The sequence below is a fragment of the Syngnathus acus genome, chromosome 19 (assembly GCF_901709675.1).
Source record: "Syngnathus acus chromosome 19, fSynAcu1.2, whole genome shotgun sequence".
NCBI classification, from domain to species: domain Eukaryota; kingdom Metazoa; phylum Chordata; class Actinopteri; order Syngnathiformes; family Syngnathidae; genus Syngnathus; species Syngnathus acus.
In genome coordinates this window covers 7,049,175-7,066,750 of record NC_051103.1, presented here as the reverse complement: position 1 = coordinate 7,066,750, position 17,576 = coordinate 7,049,175, and the positions used below count along the sequence as shown (strand labels likewise).

Below are 17,576 nucleotides of genomic sequence, written 5' to 3'. Positions count from 1 at the left end.
TCTTAGTACATTGTACGATGAAATTTGCAAATAAAAAAAATCATCTTACCTCGTATTGTAAATGAAAGAATACAAGCGTGAAATGTACCGTAATGAAACAAAGACGTGTGGCACACAACAAAAAACGGAAATTGTGACTTGGCCTTCAAAGTAAAACAATTATTTGCGTCACTACATAATAGTAGGGATACATGTACTCACGTGTTTTATTTTGAAGAATTGTTGTGGTTTGATAACCGGAGATCGAGTAGCCAGCGACTCTCGCTTGACTTGAGCGCCGCAAGAGGCGCTTCAGAGGATGCAGCTCATCACACCCTCCTCGTCTACCTCTTCGTTCACACCCTTTGTGTTGCGGAACGAGTTTGTTTCGTAAAGTCGTAACATCCATAGGTGCACGTCAACGCTGCTTGTTGTTTTTTTGGCGTTGGGTGGAAGTTGGAAAGCCTAAATGACCAGAGGCACGCAGTAACCCCCGCACAGGACGCGCGATGGAGGGCAAAGGACCGCTCCGGTGTAAGATCGTGGTGGTCGGGGACACGCAGTGTGGAAAAACGGCCTTGCTGCACGTTTTTGCCAAAGACTCCTATCCAGAGGTAAACGTGCGGGAACATTTAATACGTTGTTATTTTATCCGCTCATGATAAGTTAAGAGTCAAGTCCGTGCGCTTTTACGCGTGACGCACCAGGAAAATTGCATTATTTTCGGTCATTAACACAATCGCGTTGGAGTTTAACTACGTTTTGTGCATTCTAAAAACATCGGCTCTTATTGCAGAATTACGTCCCGACAGTGTTTGAGAACTACACCGCCAGCTTTGAGATCGACAAGCAGCGCATCGAGCTCAACATGTGGGACACGTCAGGTAAGAAAGATGGTTGCTTCTTTGTTGTTTTCTATAAAATGCAAATATTTCAAGTCATAAATGAACAATTCTGCTCCTCAAAATGCACTTCATTTACTGTTAGTTGGCCAATGTCATATTTATAGATGCAGTCAGGTCTTGTTTGGTAGTTGTTTTTTAAGGTGTGAGTAAAATGTGTGAGAGGGGAGACCGAGAGAGTTTGATGTGCATGCGAGTGTGTGTGGATGTGAGAGTGTGAGCAGTGCGTGAATGAATGAAAATGGTGTTGACGTTTGCCAGTGAGGAAAAATGTGACTTGGACTGCTGCAAAAAACAACAAACAAAAAAAACAACAACAAAAAACAATAACAGGTTTGCACACAATAAGAGTACGCAGCATACATTCCATTTTTGTTGCATCCTGCCAGACCAGACTGACAGGCTTTTAACAAACACACTTTCCCTCTCTCAGACTCACGACTCTGATGTACATTATGGACTCATGAAGGTTCACGCAAGAGTCACAATTACAAAATATCGCATGCTGCGCCTTTTACTCCTGAATAAATACTTCCAAGTGTTAAGAAAACATATGAGGGCGAACAAACACGACGGGGGCGAAAACAAATCAAGAAATGTGACATTTTAAGTGAGAGGCAGAACATCATCATCTCTGCAGGGCGTCTCACATTGTTGACGCTCGCTCGCATGCTAAGCAATTAGCCGCACTAGGCTTATGTTTGTTTGTGCGCTACGGAATAATAATCATATCAAGGCGCAGTTTGAGTCGGCGGAAAACGGATCACAAAACACAGCGGGAATTGTGTAAGAAAGGGTACTCAAAAAAAAAAAAAAAAGAAACATGATTTTAATATTAATGAGAATTACTGCGCTGTGATAGGAGATGTCATCAGGGAGGATTAAAGGTGCGTGGATGAGAGAAGGCTTGTGAATTATGCAGAGCGTCACAAAAACGAAAAGATTGAACAGGCAGCCCGATTGTCTGTTATCAGCTCTTTTACAGCCTTCAGCGCCACTGACGAAAGAAATGTGGATTTTCACTTTGAGCGGCCGACAGTGTGAGAAGTTGATAAGAGCGTTGAAAATTGCTAACAGGATTTGCTGTAAATGCAGACTAGATAAATATGCCCCGCGGTTGTTGTTTCTTTTTTGGCGGCGTCTTGGAAGAGGTGCTCAGGAGGGCTCATTAAAAGGTGCTTTCGGACGAGATATTGTGGCTCATTCCAACTTTATATTCCACGTTGCTTTACGTGCCCCCGAGAGCAAATGAATGAGGAAGAAATAGTCGGTCCTAGATTACATTAGTGGAAATTGCAAACATGTATTGTTCGACAATTTATGCCTGCCACGAAGGTCAAAAGACTTCTCTGAAAGTTTGAGTACCTTATCTGCCCCCCCTCCCCGTTTCAATCCTCTCGAGGGCTCCGTTGCGGGTTTTACATAAGTGCGCTTTAATTGTGTAACACCGGTGGAGGGAGGGAGGCATGTAAGAACAAAGTAGCTCATTTATTCATAAGTACACTTCCTGCGCGGGCCTAATGTCCACTGACAGCAAAACACCAGCTGCTCGACAGCGACCAGACTGGAGGCTCTTTAAGGGCCTTCATTTTAGATGGAGACAGATTGGTTCTTAGTGCGTGTGGCCTCCAGGGGCATCATCACACCGCGGCTACTGCCGCTGCCATTACTACGATCACAAGGACTCAAAAGAATCAATATGCATTAGCGAAGAACGTGGAAGAGTGGACATCAGGAAGACCTTGAGACCTCCTGGGGCAGCAGAGCACCGCATTTTGGAATGTTATCGGATTCCTCCGTCAAAGTGCTGATGCGCTGTATTTTGGCCACAAAAGGACAACATGTTGCAAACTAGGATGCAAGTGGCGTTGGAATGTTGTCACAATGCGCCTAATTCACCGCGGGGCCCCCAGGGAGAATAAAATTGCATTGTCAACAAGCCATTCATGATACGGACCACCGCCCCCCCTCGTTCAGTCCTACAAACATATCTTTTTATTCATTGATTATTATTTTTTTTCTTAAACTGACAGGTTCCGCCTACTACGACAACGTGCGACCATTAGCTTATCCCGATTCGGATGCCGTCCTCATTTGCTTCGACATCAGTCGTCCGGAGACGCTGGACAGTGTGGTGAAAAAGGTCAGTGCACATTTTGTGAGATTTTTTATTATTTTTTTTTCCCCAGCGACACTTTAGAGAACAATTTTAAACATCAATCTTACTGCGGTTTTTATTTTTCCTTAATAGTGCGACCGCGATTTATTTATTTTTTTGCTAACATTTTTGCGTAGGTGTATCTTAGCACCCTTGTATGACTTGTCCGACACGCCTCATCATTCATCATGTGACATCATCACAGGCATTACAATGTAGGGTGGACAAATTCTTCAATCGGCTAACTTGAACTCCGCCCTTCCGCGATGGGTTCACACAGTTACACAATGCATTCTACGGATGCCAGAGTGACACATCGGGCAGTGCTTTTCAATTCAAATTAGACTGCAAAAGACCCCCCCGATTAAAAAAAAGCCAAGCAATTAAACATGCATGACTAATTAGTGCAAAGATGATAATATGTAACGATGCCGCATTTCACAGTTTTTTCTTTTTTTTTTTTAATAACTGCGCTTGACAGAGTGAGCCACCACGTTGCCCTTCAATTATCCTTTACCTCTCTCGCTCTTCCTTCCCAGACTTTGAAAAATACCTCTCGGGTTTTAATCGTATCTATTTTTCAACTCCGTGTCCTTTGTTGTCTCCAAAATCTTTATTTTGGGGGGAAACAAAATGACTCAGCTGATGTAAATATGATTCAGCTCAGCTATCACAAATATAACTTGAATGCCTTAAAGTGTTGGTCGGCGCATAAATATAACGTTTCAGTACACAAGCCAATTTCCTTGATAGAGAAAATTCCATACGACAGACGTTCAATTTGATAGCGTTAAAAGCAGACAAAAACCGCATTTAAAACATTCACTATCTTAGCGAAAGCAACGTCAAGCTGCGGGCAAGGCTAAAAATAGCAAAATCTTCCATACACTACGTGTCATATAGCTTGAATTCATTAAACATTGCCAGAAGCACTGCCAAGTACTGGAACCACCCGCGAGCTTTGAAAGCGCCTGGAAGAACGAACAAACGAACATTAGCGTCGCCGTTATGGTCGTTTCAAATCAACAAACGGCAAAAGAGAATTGAGCACATCTCTAAAGGATTGCTTCAAAATCCGGGATTGTGCTTCGAGTGAACTAAGGACAGCATTTATGTTTAACCTCCGATTATGCCCACTCACAGCTCTGACGGCAGCCCACACTCTACCTCACAAAACCTTCACTGATTTGCATTGTTAGCACGAGACAATACGCCGCTTCATTGGCGAGGATCCTTTGTGACTCATCTAAATTGCTGCCATTCACCGGTTGCTCGGCGTTGGGCGAAGCCGACAACTCGTCCAGACAATCCGGGAGAAAAGATCTCCTTGTGAACAAGGATGACTGGGTACAAGTGGATTTGCCAGTACCCGGACGGGAGGAAACAATGAGACATCCAACAGAGACAGATTTGACCAGCTATGCTCAGTGCTAAATTACCCCTGAATATTATTTTGGTTAATCTGTGTTTCTACAGTGGCAAGGAGAGACGCAGGAGTTCTGTCCCAAAGCCAAAGTGGTGCTGGTGGGCTGTAAATTGGACCTAAGGACGGACGTCAACATCATGAGGGAGCTTTCCAAACACAGACTCATTCCAGTCACCCACGAACAGGTGAGGAGAAATTCCTCGCCTCCATTTTGTTTTTTATTGCCACCTCAATGCTGTTTAAAAGTATTCCGCCAGTAAACAAACACAGCTGACTAGCGCAGACGCGAACCCGCTGGAAAACCAAGTTATACAGCGGATTCGCTTCAACAAATACAAAAACTCACAGAGCTTCACAAAGCAGGAAGACAAACACAATTGTTTTGTTTGTGTCTTGGAGGAAGGAGCATTACCGCGCATGAATTTTAATAGCCTATTTTCATGTAAATGTGATTTCTTCATTCTGGGAAGCCTACAAGTTATTATTTTTCAATTCTCTATCAAAGCAAAAGGTAACAATTGGCATTGTCCTGGCCGTAATTGCGGCATTAAGCTTTTCACATCCGACATCAAGCGACTTCAGTCGGAATTTGGATGAACACAGACTTCTTTTAACTGCGTCTTTTTTCATTCGGAATTTTTGGCGAGCTAACTTGGACGAAGGGCTTAGTGCTGCCCGCCGTCTAAAAAAAAGCAGCCTGGGCATATCTCAGCAAAAGGGGGCGAAATGTGCTTGAAAAGGTATTGTGAGAGCAAGCTTTTAATCCTGCCCGCAAAGACAAAAGCACGCCGCAGCTGTGGTCAGACAATCCACGTTGGAAACGGAATCCTATTTAACCTCCAATTTTCAAATGATCGTTATGACTAAACACACTTGGGAGACTTTTCCCCTTGACGTAGGATGAAGAATACAAAACACGTTATCTCCGGACTGGCTGACCATGACTGAGGACAGGTTGGACTTCACTTACTTCTCTTAGGAGAACAATCTCAGCACAATGACGACTTTGCTTGGCGGCTAGCAGATAACGTGAACTGACCGTCCTTCCGATGAGTTCTCCACATTCAAAGCGTTGATCCCAAAATGGTAACCGGGGACTCAGAAAGAGGCAGAGAGAGGAGAAATTCGAGTCAAGGTGTGATGAATAATCACAAGCACAGTTAGTCCTGATTCAAATGCTGAGGAGGAAAGCTCCAAGAGCAATGTTTTAATATGAAAGGAGCTGCTGAAAGCAAAGAATTATTACCCTGACCGGCGCTTCACTGTTTTGCTTTTTCATTCTTTTGGTTCAGACCCGCTCTTTTATCAGGGTGATTTATTTGAAGCATACATTAAAACAAGACCCTTTTTGTCCTTGTAGGGCACTCATCTGGCGAGACAGATCGGCGCCGTGGCCTACGCCGAGTGCACCTCCAAGTATTCGGAGAACACCGTCCGCGACGTTTTCCACGTTACCACCATGGCGTCTGTAACGCGCGCGCCCCGGCCCGCGCTCAAGCGCGCCGCTTCACGGCGCGGGCTCAAGCGGGTCTCGCAGCAGCCGTCTCGGACTGATATTCACGAGCGCCCGCCCGCCGTCAGGAAGGAGCGCGCCAAGAGCTGCGTGCTCATGTGAGCCGCCAGCTAACTTAATTTATTCTGTCCCAAGTCTTTGCACTGCTTTCGAAACAAAAAGGACAATGTGAGGTAGACCATACGCTTTTGTTTTGGTGGAGCTCCCGAACCATAGCCAAGCACAACACTGGTAAACAAACCATCGACCACAAGTCTACCACTAATTTCCTAAAACCACAAGTGCTTTGATTCTTAACATCACGTATTCATGTCGTTAAATTCATATTGTTATAACACTGGCGAGGAACGTGGATCCAGGATGTCATTTTCTTTATGTGACAATGAAATAATAATAATAATAAAAAAAAAGAACTAAAGGCTGGTGATTGTCGGAAGGCATTTTGTTCACTCTGATTGGGGCTGAAAGTTTTGAGGCGCACAAGATTCAAATTCTTCAATTATCCTGCCTGCACTTAAGTCACACCAATGAGGTTCTGATTGTAAAAAAAACAAAAAAAATCTACAAAATTTAGAAAGCATTATTCATTCCGCAGTTCGCAGCATCATCATGCAGCCGTTATTCATGAGCCTGGTTATATGACCTTTAAGTGTGACTGTGCATCGATGGCGAAAGGCTGACGCCCCCCCGAGCGGCTGGCGCTGCTTCTTTGAACGGTAGCAAAGTGACATTTTGCAGCGCCACCGCGCCGAGGTCACAGCAGATGCCCAGAGCGAGACCTGGGGATGGCCGCTCGCTCGCTGGCGTAAGCTACATCATTGTTTCTTCTGCCTCGCTTACAAATGGAGTAAAGCAAGAAAGGGTTAAACGCTGGCGGCAAAGCTCCCGAAGAAATATTTGTCACACATTGCGGTCTTTTGAATCTGACGTATTTAATAAACAGTCATCCGTCAAGCCTTCAATGACGCTAACAGCCATCAGAACAAACACTTCAGTCTTGTAAGTACGTTCCAGAAAACAATGTAACACGACGGCTGCTTCGGATATATGACGGGCAAGGCCATTGAGAATCCCAATGGAAAATCCTCAGAAAGCTTTTCTATTACGGGAGTCTAGCACTTTCCTATTCAGGTTGCAGGCTGTTGCGTTGAAGGTTGGCATGGCAACAGTTAAGCGTTTACACATTGGAACGGGCAAGGCTGCAGCCTTCAAGGGCGTCTGAATTATTTTGCCCAGGTGATGAAATCTCCCTCGCACCTGACTATCAAAAGAAGCTTTTATTCTAACAATGAATAACAACAAATAGATTAAATTAAGCAAGTAATGTTGGCTGTGGAAATTTTTGTAAATGAATGAAAGGCTTCAACCAGAAAACTTTTTCAAACAACGTGACTAACCTGTTAAAAAAACCGGGGTGATGATACGATGAATGGTTATGCTGTCACTTAGTGAGGGGAAAGGGAAGAGAATCATCAAAAATGCAAAAGCCATTTAAACAGTGTGTACAATTGAACGGATTAAAAATATATGTGGCGGAAAAACATGCAGGGGTCAAACGCATTGACTCGGGGTGGCTAGTATAGCGCAGAAAAAACCCCAAAAAGAATTACTGCTAATTCAAAATGTGTCTCAGCCAACACACTCAAAATATGCAGTGAACAATCATTATGACTTAACAGTATTTCCTGTTTGGAATCTCCCATTACGATTAGAAGTCGGAATGTTCCACCGTTATCTCCTTCGTTCGTGCTAAAGTGCCGAGGAGACGCGTAACTGTCAACAAACACGCCTTCTCTTGTTACAATGCGCCAAACAAGAATGTCCACTCTTCTGCCGCCGCTGTTGATGAAAAATATTTCGCCTTAGGGTAGTAGTGAGGAATATGGCGCTCGGCTCGTGTTTGCGATTCGTATACAAAGAGACGTAACTCACTTAAAGAGAGACAACCTTGTGACCGATAAATTCCGAGCACTGTAAATAACCCGAGTGATTGGACTCGCTCAAACGAGACGGGCCTGACATTCCTTCCGTCCAAATAAAGGAGAACAACTATTCCCATTCAGTGCTTGAACTCTACACGCCATTGAAAGTGATGCTACCGAATGAGGGGGTGTAAAAAAATACAAACAAAAAACAGCTGACTGGAAGAAAGCAGCATCGTGGCACCAGCGCATCTGGCATTTACAAAGGCCTCCAAAGAGACGTGCTGACATTCCCGTTTTGTTTTTGCGTGCTCTTTGCAGCCAGCTGTTGTTCAAAACAAGGCTAATTGCGCCGTTGCTATACTGCGACCCAACAAACACGCGTACCTGCTACGTATGAAGCGGTCGATTCTGTCATGATGCAAAAGAAGAGCAATCACGTTCCTAAGAAAGCTGCTTTTTCCCCCAGCCCTCGTTCCCAACTGAAAAAACCCAGACCATTTGATGAACTATTTATTATTCTAGTTTCACTTTACATATCTCTCCTCTTTTGCTTTCTGAACATTTTTATTTTATTTTTTTTACACAGCATTTAAATCTAAAAATGTGGTAAAACGCATCCTCGACTCACATTAGGTAGTTGTCGTAACCTTGGAAAGTGTAGGTGGCCACCGTGTCCAGCAACCAAGCGCGAGTCACAACTCTGGCCTGTTTTGCGAGACCTGTCAGTGAATAACAATTTGCCGTCAATAGAACACAATCACAATCATACAGCTAGCGTTGCCACCATCTACTTTGTAAATAATAGCCAGTTTCTTTTATTTTTGTGTATATACTGGACTGGATTATTTGTTGGTCCCTGCCTCCCCGCCCCTCTCAGTCTGACATTTGCTCTGGGCCATTTCCTCGCTGCCCGAGTTCTTTCGCACCCGCTCTGCCCGGTGAACCCGTCTTGAAAGAACGTCTGCCACCTCGTCTGTCAGACTCGGTGAGAGTTTCACACTAAACGGGAACACTGATTGAGTGTGAGACTTGTGGAGAGTTTTTTGGGGTCGCAACAATTGCGGCGGCTGTAAAGTTCAACCTTCGAATATGTTACATCAACGCAGGAGGAGGATAACTAGATACACTCAGAAAATATTTTGCGGGTTCGGTCTGAAACTTACCGCTGTACGAACATGGCTCTGATCCAGGCTGAACGATGACCAGCTGGTTGGACTTCTGTGGGAGCAAAACGAGAGAGTTGAAACAAATCATCGATGCAGCTTTGATGCCATGTTCCGCATTCGATTCTTCAACATCGGCACGCAAAAGGCTCGACTGCGACGCAAGCTGAAGGGGCTCGTGATTAGAACTCATAATTACAGCGTTGGCCGTGGGCAAATGCTTTCCTGTCACGCAGAACATGCAGGCTAAGCTTGTATTTTGTTTGAATAATACACCATACTGTATATGAACCATATGCAGCGACGGTGTCATTAAAAGTGAAACAGGAGAGCGGCAATATATAACCATGTGGGCTTTTCTGACACATTAGGAAAGGGTCACAAAAAGAGTAAACACTAAATCCATGTTGCCAGCGGTAATCTTTTGGCGAGGGCAGTTCTCACCCGTTTACTGTGGAGGTCTTTGACCACCGTGGCGCCACACAGCTGCACCATCCACTCCATTTGCGCTGGGAGACGAACAAACACAAAACATTAAAACATTGAAATGCAAATTGCAGGCAACCAAAGCTGCGCCGTAATTGTGTCCGAGGCTACGAGATGGGCCACCGTGATGTGCTGTGTGCCAACGAGGCACCGGTCCTCATTCCGTTATTTTCTCCTTTGGCATTTCAGCGTAGCAGCGGCGTGTATTCGCATTTTTGTTTTTACAAGCTAAAAAGCAGGTGAAATTGCTCATTTTACAGTTTAAAAAAAACCCAGCATGGACAAAATCATATTAAAGTTTTATGTCAGCGTGAGTCCATTACGATTTTGCAAACAGCACTGCAAAAGCAGCATGGGGCTAATTTTTGGTTGTTTGAGGCAGAGCTACTCAAACCTTTTGGGATCTTGAGATGAGTTTTTGCATACTGCGTCTGTGTTTACCTGTGGTCATGTTTGTAAAAGGTCCTTGAAGGCAGATTTCATAGCCCTTCATGAGAAGCTGTGGAGACAAAAAAAAAAAAAAGCCTGTGTCTTAAACCTTGCTTGACAACAAACTAGGCGCCAACATGGCTGCCTTTGGCTTGCAAAATGAAAAACGACTGCTCAACAACGATGGCGAGCACTTTGTTTCGTTCAGGGTCAGCTCGCCTGGCTGGAAATAGTCAAATGCAAAATGGCTTCCTTGAGCCGTGGCGGCCGCATAAGTCATATGGCGTGACGTCGGAGGCATGTGTATGGTGCGGAAAAGTGCGTGGAGAAAAATCACTTTTTTCTTCTTCTCCCGCTTAGCTGCATTTATAATGATCACCAGCCAGAGGTGCTTTGTGTGATGAAAAGTCTTGCTGGTGGAGATTTTTAATTTAGACAACACTAATGTCCTTGGGGACATATTGGGAGTGCCAGGTGATCTGCAGAGCACATTCACTCCATCAAATGCTTGACGGGAACTCTGTTAGTTGGCTGGATGATTCCGTATGAAAGGCACTGACGCAGAGCCCAGAATGGTTACCTGATTCAATTGTGAGTTTTGTTACCACAAATGTTGTGCGCTCACATTGTCGTCACCGGTGGTGCGAGCTCTGTTCGGGCCAAGGTGATCGGCGCCGTTCACCACGTCGCCTCGGACTTCAAATAAACTCTGCGGGGGGGGGGGGGGGGGGGGGAACAACAATGAGATTGTGCAGGTGAAAACATTCCAAGCACGCCGCTATTCTCTGACGGGCCGACGGGTACAAGTTGGAAAAACGCTTATTTGATTTTATAATGAGCGCAGCCGGGTTATTGCACCGGATGCCGGGAATGCGAAAGAAAATGGCTGACAAATAATGCATGAGGAGTATCGCGGGAAACGGCGTGGAAAGCCTCGTCGGGCGGCCTTGACTCGACACGGAAATGGGGGCCAAGCGTACCTCGTCCAAGAGTTCCTTTTCCTTGAGGCATTCGGCGATCCCTGCGAGGAGCAAATGAGAAGTTCACTTATTTTGGTGTGTCTCGCTATTGTCAGGTTAAATCTGTCACAGGGGCGCGCGTGACGTCGCCATATGAATCACAGCAAACAGCGAGAGAGGCATAAAAAAATAAAATAAAGCCATTACTTACACTGGAAGCTCACCACCCACTTCCTGCCTGCAATGCCAAGGAAGTACTTGAGAGTACGCTCGCATACTAGTTGATCATCTAGTGGACAAAAATGCAGGGAGACAAATTGATTTTATGAGAGTATTTACAACATCTTATTACATAACACTTGTTGTATCATTGATTGTTATGCTTTTGGATTTGCTATGGCGCTCAAAGGGAAAAGATTCGTCAAGCGTGACAGTGAACATCGAGAACAGATCCGGCATTGTTATTACTCATCAATGAAGAATATTTATGTCTTTGGCAGGCCTTCCCTTCCTCCCAAAGCTTAAAACCAGCACGGATCGGAAGGGCAAGGGCTCCCCGTTACTTGGTTGCCAAGGAAACGACCGCCTGTTAAAAGGCCTTGTTGAAAAGTGCCGCTTTGGAAATGGAGAATTAAAAATAATCTATCAGGAATGGTAATTAACAACGAGCAAGAGAATGAGGTCGGGGGCTTATCTCTGAGAGACTCGCGTTAAGGAGCCGTGCAAAACAGCAAAGTGCTGTTGCAGAATGAAAATGTTCTTTCCCCCGCAAACTCGAAAGCTTGCTTGAATTGCTCTGGTAAAGCAAGTTATTAAATCAATCCAAAGGACCAGCCAAATACCAAGCGCGGTTTGCGGGTACCATATACTAAATTCCAGACTACTCATAAAAAGTTAATTGGTGAAATTCCAAACTGAAGCTAAAATGTGCTATAAGACGTTTGAAAAAATGGTTGCATTGTTGCCCTGACGTGTCCAGGCCTACCTGTGCACATGACGACGTGCGTCACTTCCGCGGTCACCTGGGAAAGCACACGAGCGCCCACCTTCCTGGCAAACCTCCGCATCGCCACCTGCAGAACAGACAGGCATGACAGGCGTACGCTGCCCGTCCCTCGGCAACCACTTTGGCCATTAAGCTGGATAATTGCCGTCTCGACCGACGAACACGCACCTGCTCGGCGGGCCCCAATCCAGACGGCACCAGCACCATTTTAGCTCTGTTGCCGTTTCTCTCGGGAGTCTTGTTCTCCTTGTTGCTGGAGGATGGATTTGAATCAGCCATGCTTTCCCCAGCCGGTCCTGAGCGTGGCGAAGGTGGCGGCGCTAAGCAGGAAAATGGAAAAACTCAGTGAGTCATAATAATGAGCACCGGGATGTAAGAAGGAGAAACATCCTTACACATCTGGACGGCGGACTGAAGCAGCCATTCTCTTATGGGCTCCTCTGCACCTTCTGCGAGGTCTTTCCTGCAAAATGACATTATTGTAGAGAATAATAACCGACTCGCGGGACACTTGGAGTCTGCTGCTCAACAAAGCATGACATGGTGTGAATGCAATATTAAAAATATTTTGTTCAAGGCAAGCTGGACACGCTGCAATGTTTCATATTCCGAAAGGGCCCGCCTGACTAACCTGTCTGGATCACCGCTTGCGTCCGGGTCACGTGGACCCGATTTCTGCATGTCTGAGCCTAATGAATACCACAAAAATAAATAAAATATGATATAAGAAGAAGAGGTCTACCACTGAAGTCTCGAAGCGGTGTGATCAGCTTACACGCAGGCGAACTGGCCTCCTTCTCCTGGAGCACCTCGGTCACCAGCGCCATCAACTTCTCCAGCCTCACCAGCTCGTTCTTCATCTCCACCTTTTGCTGACCAAAGGGAGGAAAATGAGACTCTAAAATGGAGTGAACGAGAGTTAGTGGTGAAGAAGAAAGAAAAGCTCAGAATGCAACCTTGAGTTCACTCGTGCGCAATTTTGAGTGTCAATTGGCGAGGGCGGAAGCGTGTGACAAATGTCGGAAAATTTCCCGGGTGCTTTTTTTGTTGTTGTTGCTTTACTTTGTCAGTAGAGTGGAGGGATAGATAAGTAAAAGTGTGTTTTAGGCAATATCGTGAGATATGAAGGAAAAATTTAGTGAGGCGTGACAGTGAGCAGATAAAAGGGCGAATGCAGGATGATGGATGAGGAGAACAAGCATCATCTCCTCTGCGGCCCATGTAAATAAAATGCAATTTAAAACTTGCTGAGAGGGATTTTTTCCCCCCAAACAAAGCAAAGTCATCAGTCATTCTGGAAATGACAGTTGCATTAAAGACAAGGAGTATGCTGCCCTCTGCTGGATATTACGATTATGCACATAGAGAAAGTTGACTGACACTGTTAATACATTCAAATGGGAAATGTAAATATTTTTACCTGTGTGACAAGAACCTCGCTTCCGAACTGCGACAACTCGGCAGGCACGCTTGCATCGTTTGCTGGCAGGTCGGCTACAAAGAGGTCGTAAAAATGAAAATAACATTCACAAATATGGGGAAAATTATATGTTAATGACCCATTTTTGTATGTCAGAGATTTGTTTTCATTTATTAAAAAAATAATAGATTTAGGAATTATTAAAATAATGGTTAGTGAGCTTCTCTCTCAAATTGAACTGATTCCACACAAACACTGCATCTTACACTTATTTGGAGAGTCAAACAAGTCAACGGAGGCTTGGCTGGCAGTAACGCAGTCTGGACTCTGGCAGCGCACTGCGACGTCATCAATCTCACGCTGGTTAGCTTGAGTGGCGTCCTGAACAGCGTCGTCCTGAGGGTGGCGGGTGGCCTCTTGGAATATTTGCGTCAAATTGGGCACCTCCTCATCGCAGCTGCTCAGTGACTCCAATGAGTGCCGCAGCCTTTGGGCCCGCCTCCGCGTGTTGCGGATGGGGTTGCTCCGGGCGGACGACTGGACGCTCGTCTGGGTTCTGTGACTCGAGGGACCCGGCTGGTCTAAGAGGCCGTCCGGAGTCAAGGAGCAGTCGGCGTTTAAGAGATGCTGGGATGTCCTTGCTGAACCTTTTCCGATGGCAGCGGGGTCCTCAGCCAGGTTCCAGGGGTCCTCCTTTGGGGCGGATTCAAAGGAACTCTCTGGAAACTCCTGGCGCTTATGAAAATGGAGTCCAGAATCCACGACTTGAGGTATGAAGGACGGTAGAGGGCTTTCCGTTTCACGAGATGGCACTTTTTGCTGACTGAAGGCACTGCTGACGCTACTCCCGAGAGGAACAGGAGCGGCCACCCCTTCGGCATCCATTTTCTTGGTGGGTGAATCGGTTGGGGGGATTAAATTGCTACAAATTGACATGCCAGTGATGTCTGATCTCGGTGTGGTCTGCTGTTTGGCACGCTGGGTTCTTGATCTCGTAAGGTGCGCGGGTTCTTCATCCTCACTCCGACTCTTCTTCCCACTCGATGGGCCGAGGTGGAACGACCTCCTTTTGGTGGCCTTGAAAGTTCTTAGGAGTTGGGCAGTGTCCACCTCGCTGTCGTTGCAGTCCTCCGTTTCCACCTTGGCGCTCGGAATCAAAGGTGGAGCTGGATCTTCCGGAGCCGTCCCAAATAGACTTGCAGAACCTGGAACCTCAGCGGGGTCACTATCCGAACCCACCTGGTTTTCAGTGGGTGGACCCTCGACATGAGTCTCCAGATGGGAGATCTCCATGTTTTCAATGCCACAGATGTCTTTGGCATATACGCAACCGTTACTTTTGCAAGCATTTGCATCCCGAGGATCCGATATAGCGCCGTCTTTAACGTCCTCCCCTTGCATTTGCGCCCGCTGGCGAGTTGCAGCTTTTTTGGGAGATGGCTGCCGGACGTTCTGGGAAGACTTGTGAAGTCTCTTGGATCTCCTGGTGCCCATCGTGACTGCCGCTTCCTGGTCCTCGCTGCTCGGGTAGTTCTCGATATGAACCTGAACCGCCTCCGTCGGAAGAGAACACTTAGTGACGTCGTCTCCCTCGTGAACTCCGACAAGGACGAGAGGTTTGACGGCCCGGGTCGACTTGCCTCTCTCCAGAGGGGCTCGACGCTTGTCTTTCTTCGGAGCGTAATTTTCCGTCTCCGCTTTGGCCTGCAAATCGGAGTCGACCTGCTGCAAAGAGCTACGCAGCCTTGTTGGCGTGCGTTCAGGCTGGAAGGTGCCAAAGCTTGTCATCTCAGCATTTTCTGGAGGGTTGTCCAGATCCTTCTTGTGAGATTCACAATTTCCTGGTTCTTCTGAGACAGCCATTGTTGCAGGGTCTTCCAGATCTACAAGTTTCTCTTCAAGGCTAGTTATGGTTTTCTTCTTGGATAGCCTTTTTGTGTGCGATAGCAGTTTGCTACCGGAGCTACGTTTATCTCTTTGCTTTCGTCTGTAGGTGAACCCAAAGACTTGTTCCTCGACCGTTTTGGCAATCTGCTCCTTCTTATCAGATGCGGCACTGTCGGAATCATCAGAAAGGTGGGCAACCTCTGCTGGTTCCTCCAACTCAAGGCTCTTCTCGGCAGGAACCTTCAGGAGCCACTCTGCAACCCTCTTCTTACTTTTCCTCTTCCTCCTCTCAAAGATCTGAGGCTCCTCCTCTATTTGTTCTTTTGCAAAGGACTGCGTGAGAGGTTGATTTTCCAAAACAACTTGGTCCTTTTGTCTTTTCTCACCAGTGGCGAGTCCTGATGCTTGAACTGTTGTTGCCGAAATCGAGTCAATTGATTGTGACGTATGAACAGAGTGGCATTGAAATTGATCTTCTGTCATCAAAGGAGTGGAATCCCCGAATCCCATCACTCTTGCAAATCCATTGAGAGCTGAAGACAGAAAAAGCACTTCCTGAATGAGAAGACCCATACATTTCAAGCATTTTGGTCTATCATAGTGTATGTGACCATGCCCAACGTTTGCCTACCACCGAGCCTTTTACCTGCTATACTTGATGAATGAGAACTCGGAAGAGGCTTTACGACACCCTCCACATTGTTGGGTGTCCCATCATCGAGTTTGTCATCATTGACCCTGCTTGGAATGAAACAGTAGTCAGTCGACAAGTGACAATTCGAATCACTTGCAAGACTTGCAATCACACTCACGTCGATCGCCTTCCTTCCTGGGCCAGTCCAGTGAAGTCTGAATGGGGAAAATGAAAGTTATTCAAGGCTCTCCGTTTGAATTGACTCACCTAAAATAAGTAGAGCACTTACAGTTTGTGCCAGTGTCGTGTTCATAGGCCTGGATTATGTCTTGCAGTCCTGTCACGAGTCTCTGAAAACCCGGACTCTCTTGCAAGCTTCTGTGTGAAAGAAAAAGTAACATTTTGAGACACTTTTAGAAGCCATGTTTCCCTGTTAAAAAGATTCAGGACTAAACACAGACCTTTGTGTTGATAATAATTTTGTGCAAAGGAGACTAGTTTATCTAAAATGTCATTGTGAGTATGGCCAACCTTTTGGTTATCTTTTCTTTACACACTGGGCAGTTGGCTCGGCTTTGCTTGGTGTTTTCCAATAGCTTCAGCATACAAAACCTACAGCGGTCAAGAAAAATCAGTTGCTCTAATCTATATGAGCTCATTGAATTTTGAATTTAGGCATTGAATAATGTAAGGATGAAAAGATACATTATTAAGTTAAATTAATTAATGGAAATGATATGAAATTATTCTTACTTGCAAAACTGATGGTCGCACTTGGTGGAAACAGGTTGAGTCAACAAATCCAAACTATATATGAAGGATACAAACATTTAGAATTCTTTGATTTTTTATGACAAATGCCGTTTGATGGAATATAAATTACCATATGGGGCACAGCAGAGTCTCCCACAGAACAGCTATGCCTCTTTTGACTTCGCGGTCTTTGGGTGGCGCCATGAAGTCGATTTTGTTTTCTTTTTGTTTTTCTTTTAAATCTAAGCGTAACAAAACGAACATTAAATACATTTCTACAAGATGTAAGCAGCATTTCAATAAACAAGAACACATTTGACCCATGTCAGTCGTCTCAGCTGATTAAATAAGAGTGTGGCGATAGCTTGACAACTTTAACGATACAAAACATTGCAAATTACACCACCATGACAGTAAAAGACAATAAGGAATTATAGAATATGTTGCCTTTTTAAAGTTAACAGACATTTTGTGACCATTTTACCTGCTTTTTCCAGTCTTCCGCTCCCACGGACTTGGGTTTTCCCGCGAACTTCTTCGGTTATTTGTTGGACGGCGGCTTTCCATTTGGGCTCGCGCCTCCCATCTCCTGGTGGGAGGATAGAAGTGCAGCATTTATTGTGGGTAATGTACAGAAATATATAATTATTTGTATTCAGTCGACTAAACCGTTTACTTATAAGTCAAATGTAAACTAGTTTGGAACACTACTCGATTGCTGCTAATGTCGTCATTGCCGTCTCACTATTACCGCATTTTTTTCCTTACAAAGAACCGACGTTTGCTTTGATTGGTGAACGCCGTGGTTTCCCATCAGAATGTTGTAAAATGAATGTATTATAATGACTTTATTGCCGTACAGACCAAACGCTCCGTTTTCATCTACTTGTGTATGTTATGTTGTTAGCTCTTTATACTCCCTTCCTTTCGTACAAC

General features: G+C 45.3%; 2 protein-coding genes across 2 annotated transcripts; one reads left to right on the top strand and one right to left on the bottom strand.

Annotated features, from left to right (window-relative positions):
• Nucleotides 1-266: 266 nt before the first annotated feature.
• LOC119138705 (rho-related GTP-binding protein RhoN-like) lies at nucleotides 267-6,376 on the top strand. The gene is made up of 5 exons (XM_037279022.1): nucleotides 267-593; nucleotides 776-863; nucleotides 2,915-3,024; nucleotides 4,516-4,650; nucleotides 5,826-6,376. Exons 1-5 carry the CDS (start codon nucleotides 489-491, stop codon nucleotides 6,078-6,080), a joined length of 693 nt encoding a protein of 230 aa, XP_037134917.1. The 5' UTR covers nucleotides 267-488; the 3' UTR covers nucleotides 6,081-6,376.
• An 863-nt stretch (nucleotides 6,377-7,239) lies between these two features.
• LOC119138527 (breast cancer type 1 susceptibility protein homolog) lies at nucleotides 7,240-17,232 on the bottom strand. The gene is made up of 21 exons (XM_037278667.1): nucleotides 17,125-17,232; nucleotides 16,771-16,882; nucleotides 16,641-16,694; nucleotides 16,419-16,499; nucleotides 16,177-16,265; nucleotides 16,066-16,102; nucleotides 15,900-15,991; nucleotides 13,633-15,786; nucleotides 13,367-13,440; nucleotides 12,722-12,818; nucleotides 12,578-12,635; nucleotides 12,342-12,409; nucleotides 12,115-12,266; nucleotides 11,926-12,013; nucleotides 11,152-11,229; nucleotides 10,962-11,002; nucleotides 10,607-10,690; nucleotides 9,994-10,051; nucleotides 9,511-9,575; nucleotides 9,067-9,121; nucleotides 7,240-8,622 (listed from the first exon to the last, which is right to left on the bottom strand). The coding sequence occupies exons 2-21, from the start codon at nucleotides 16,842-16,844 to the stop codon at nucleotides 8,528-8,530; spliced, it is 3,594 nt and encodes a 1,197-aa protein (XP_037134562.1). The 5' UTR covers nucleotides 16,845-16,882; nucleotides 17,125-17,232; the 3' UTR covers nucleotides 7,240-8,527.
• Between the last annotated feature and the right edge of the window lie 344 nt (nucleotides 17,233-17,576).

Excerpts from the sequence above, each read along its gene's own strand:
- LOC119138527 (XM_037278667.1), bottom strand. The coding sequence starts at position 16,844 with ATGGCGCCACCCAAAGACCGCGAAGTCAAAAGAGGCATAGCTGTTCTG. Across the intron at positions 12,636-12,721 it reads GGAGGCCAGTTCGCCTGCGT|GCTCAGACATGCAGAAATCG; the intron begins GTAAGCTGATCA and ends GGTATTCATTAG. Across the intron at positions 9,122-9,510 it reads AAGACCTCCACAGTAAACGG|AAGTCCAACCAGCTGGTCAT; the intron begins GTGAGAACTGCC and ends TTGCTCCCACAG.
- LOC119138705 (XM_037279022.1), top strand. The coding sequence starts at position 489 with ATGGAGGGCAAAGGACCGCTCCGGTGTAAGATCGTGGTGGTCGGGGAC. Across the intron at positions 864-2,914 it reads CAACATGTGGGACACGTCAG|GTTCCGCCTACTACGACAAC; the intron begins GTAAGAAAGATG and ends TTAAACTGACAG. Across the intron at positions 4,651-5,825 it reads TTCCAGTCACCCACGAACAG|GGCACTCATCTGGCGAGACA; the intron begins GTGAGGAGAAAT and ends TTGTCCTTGTAG.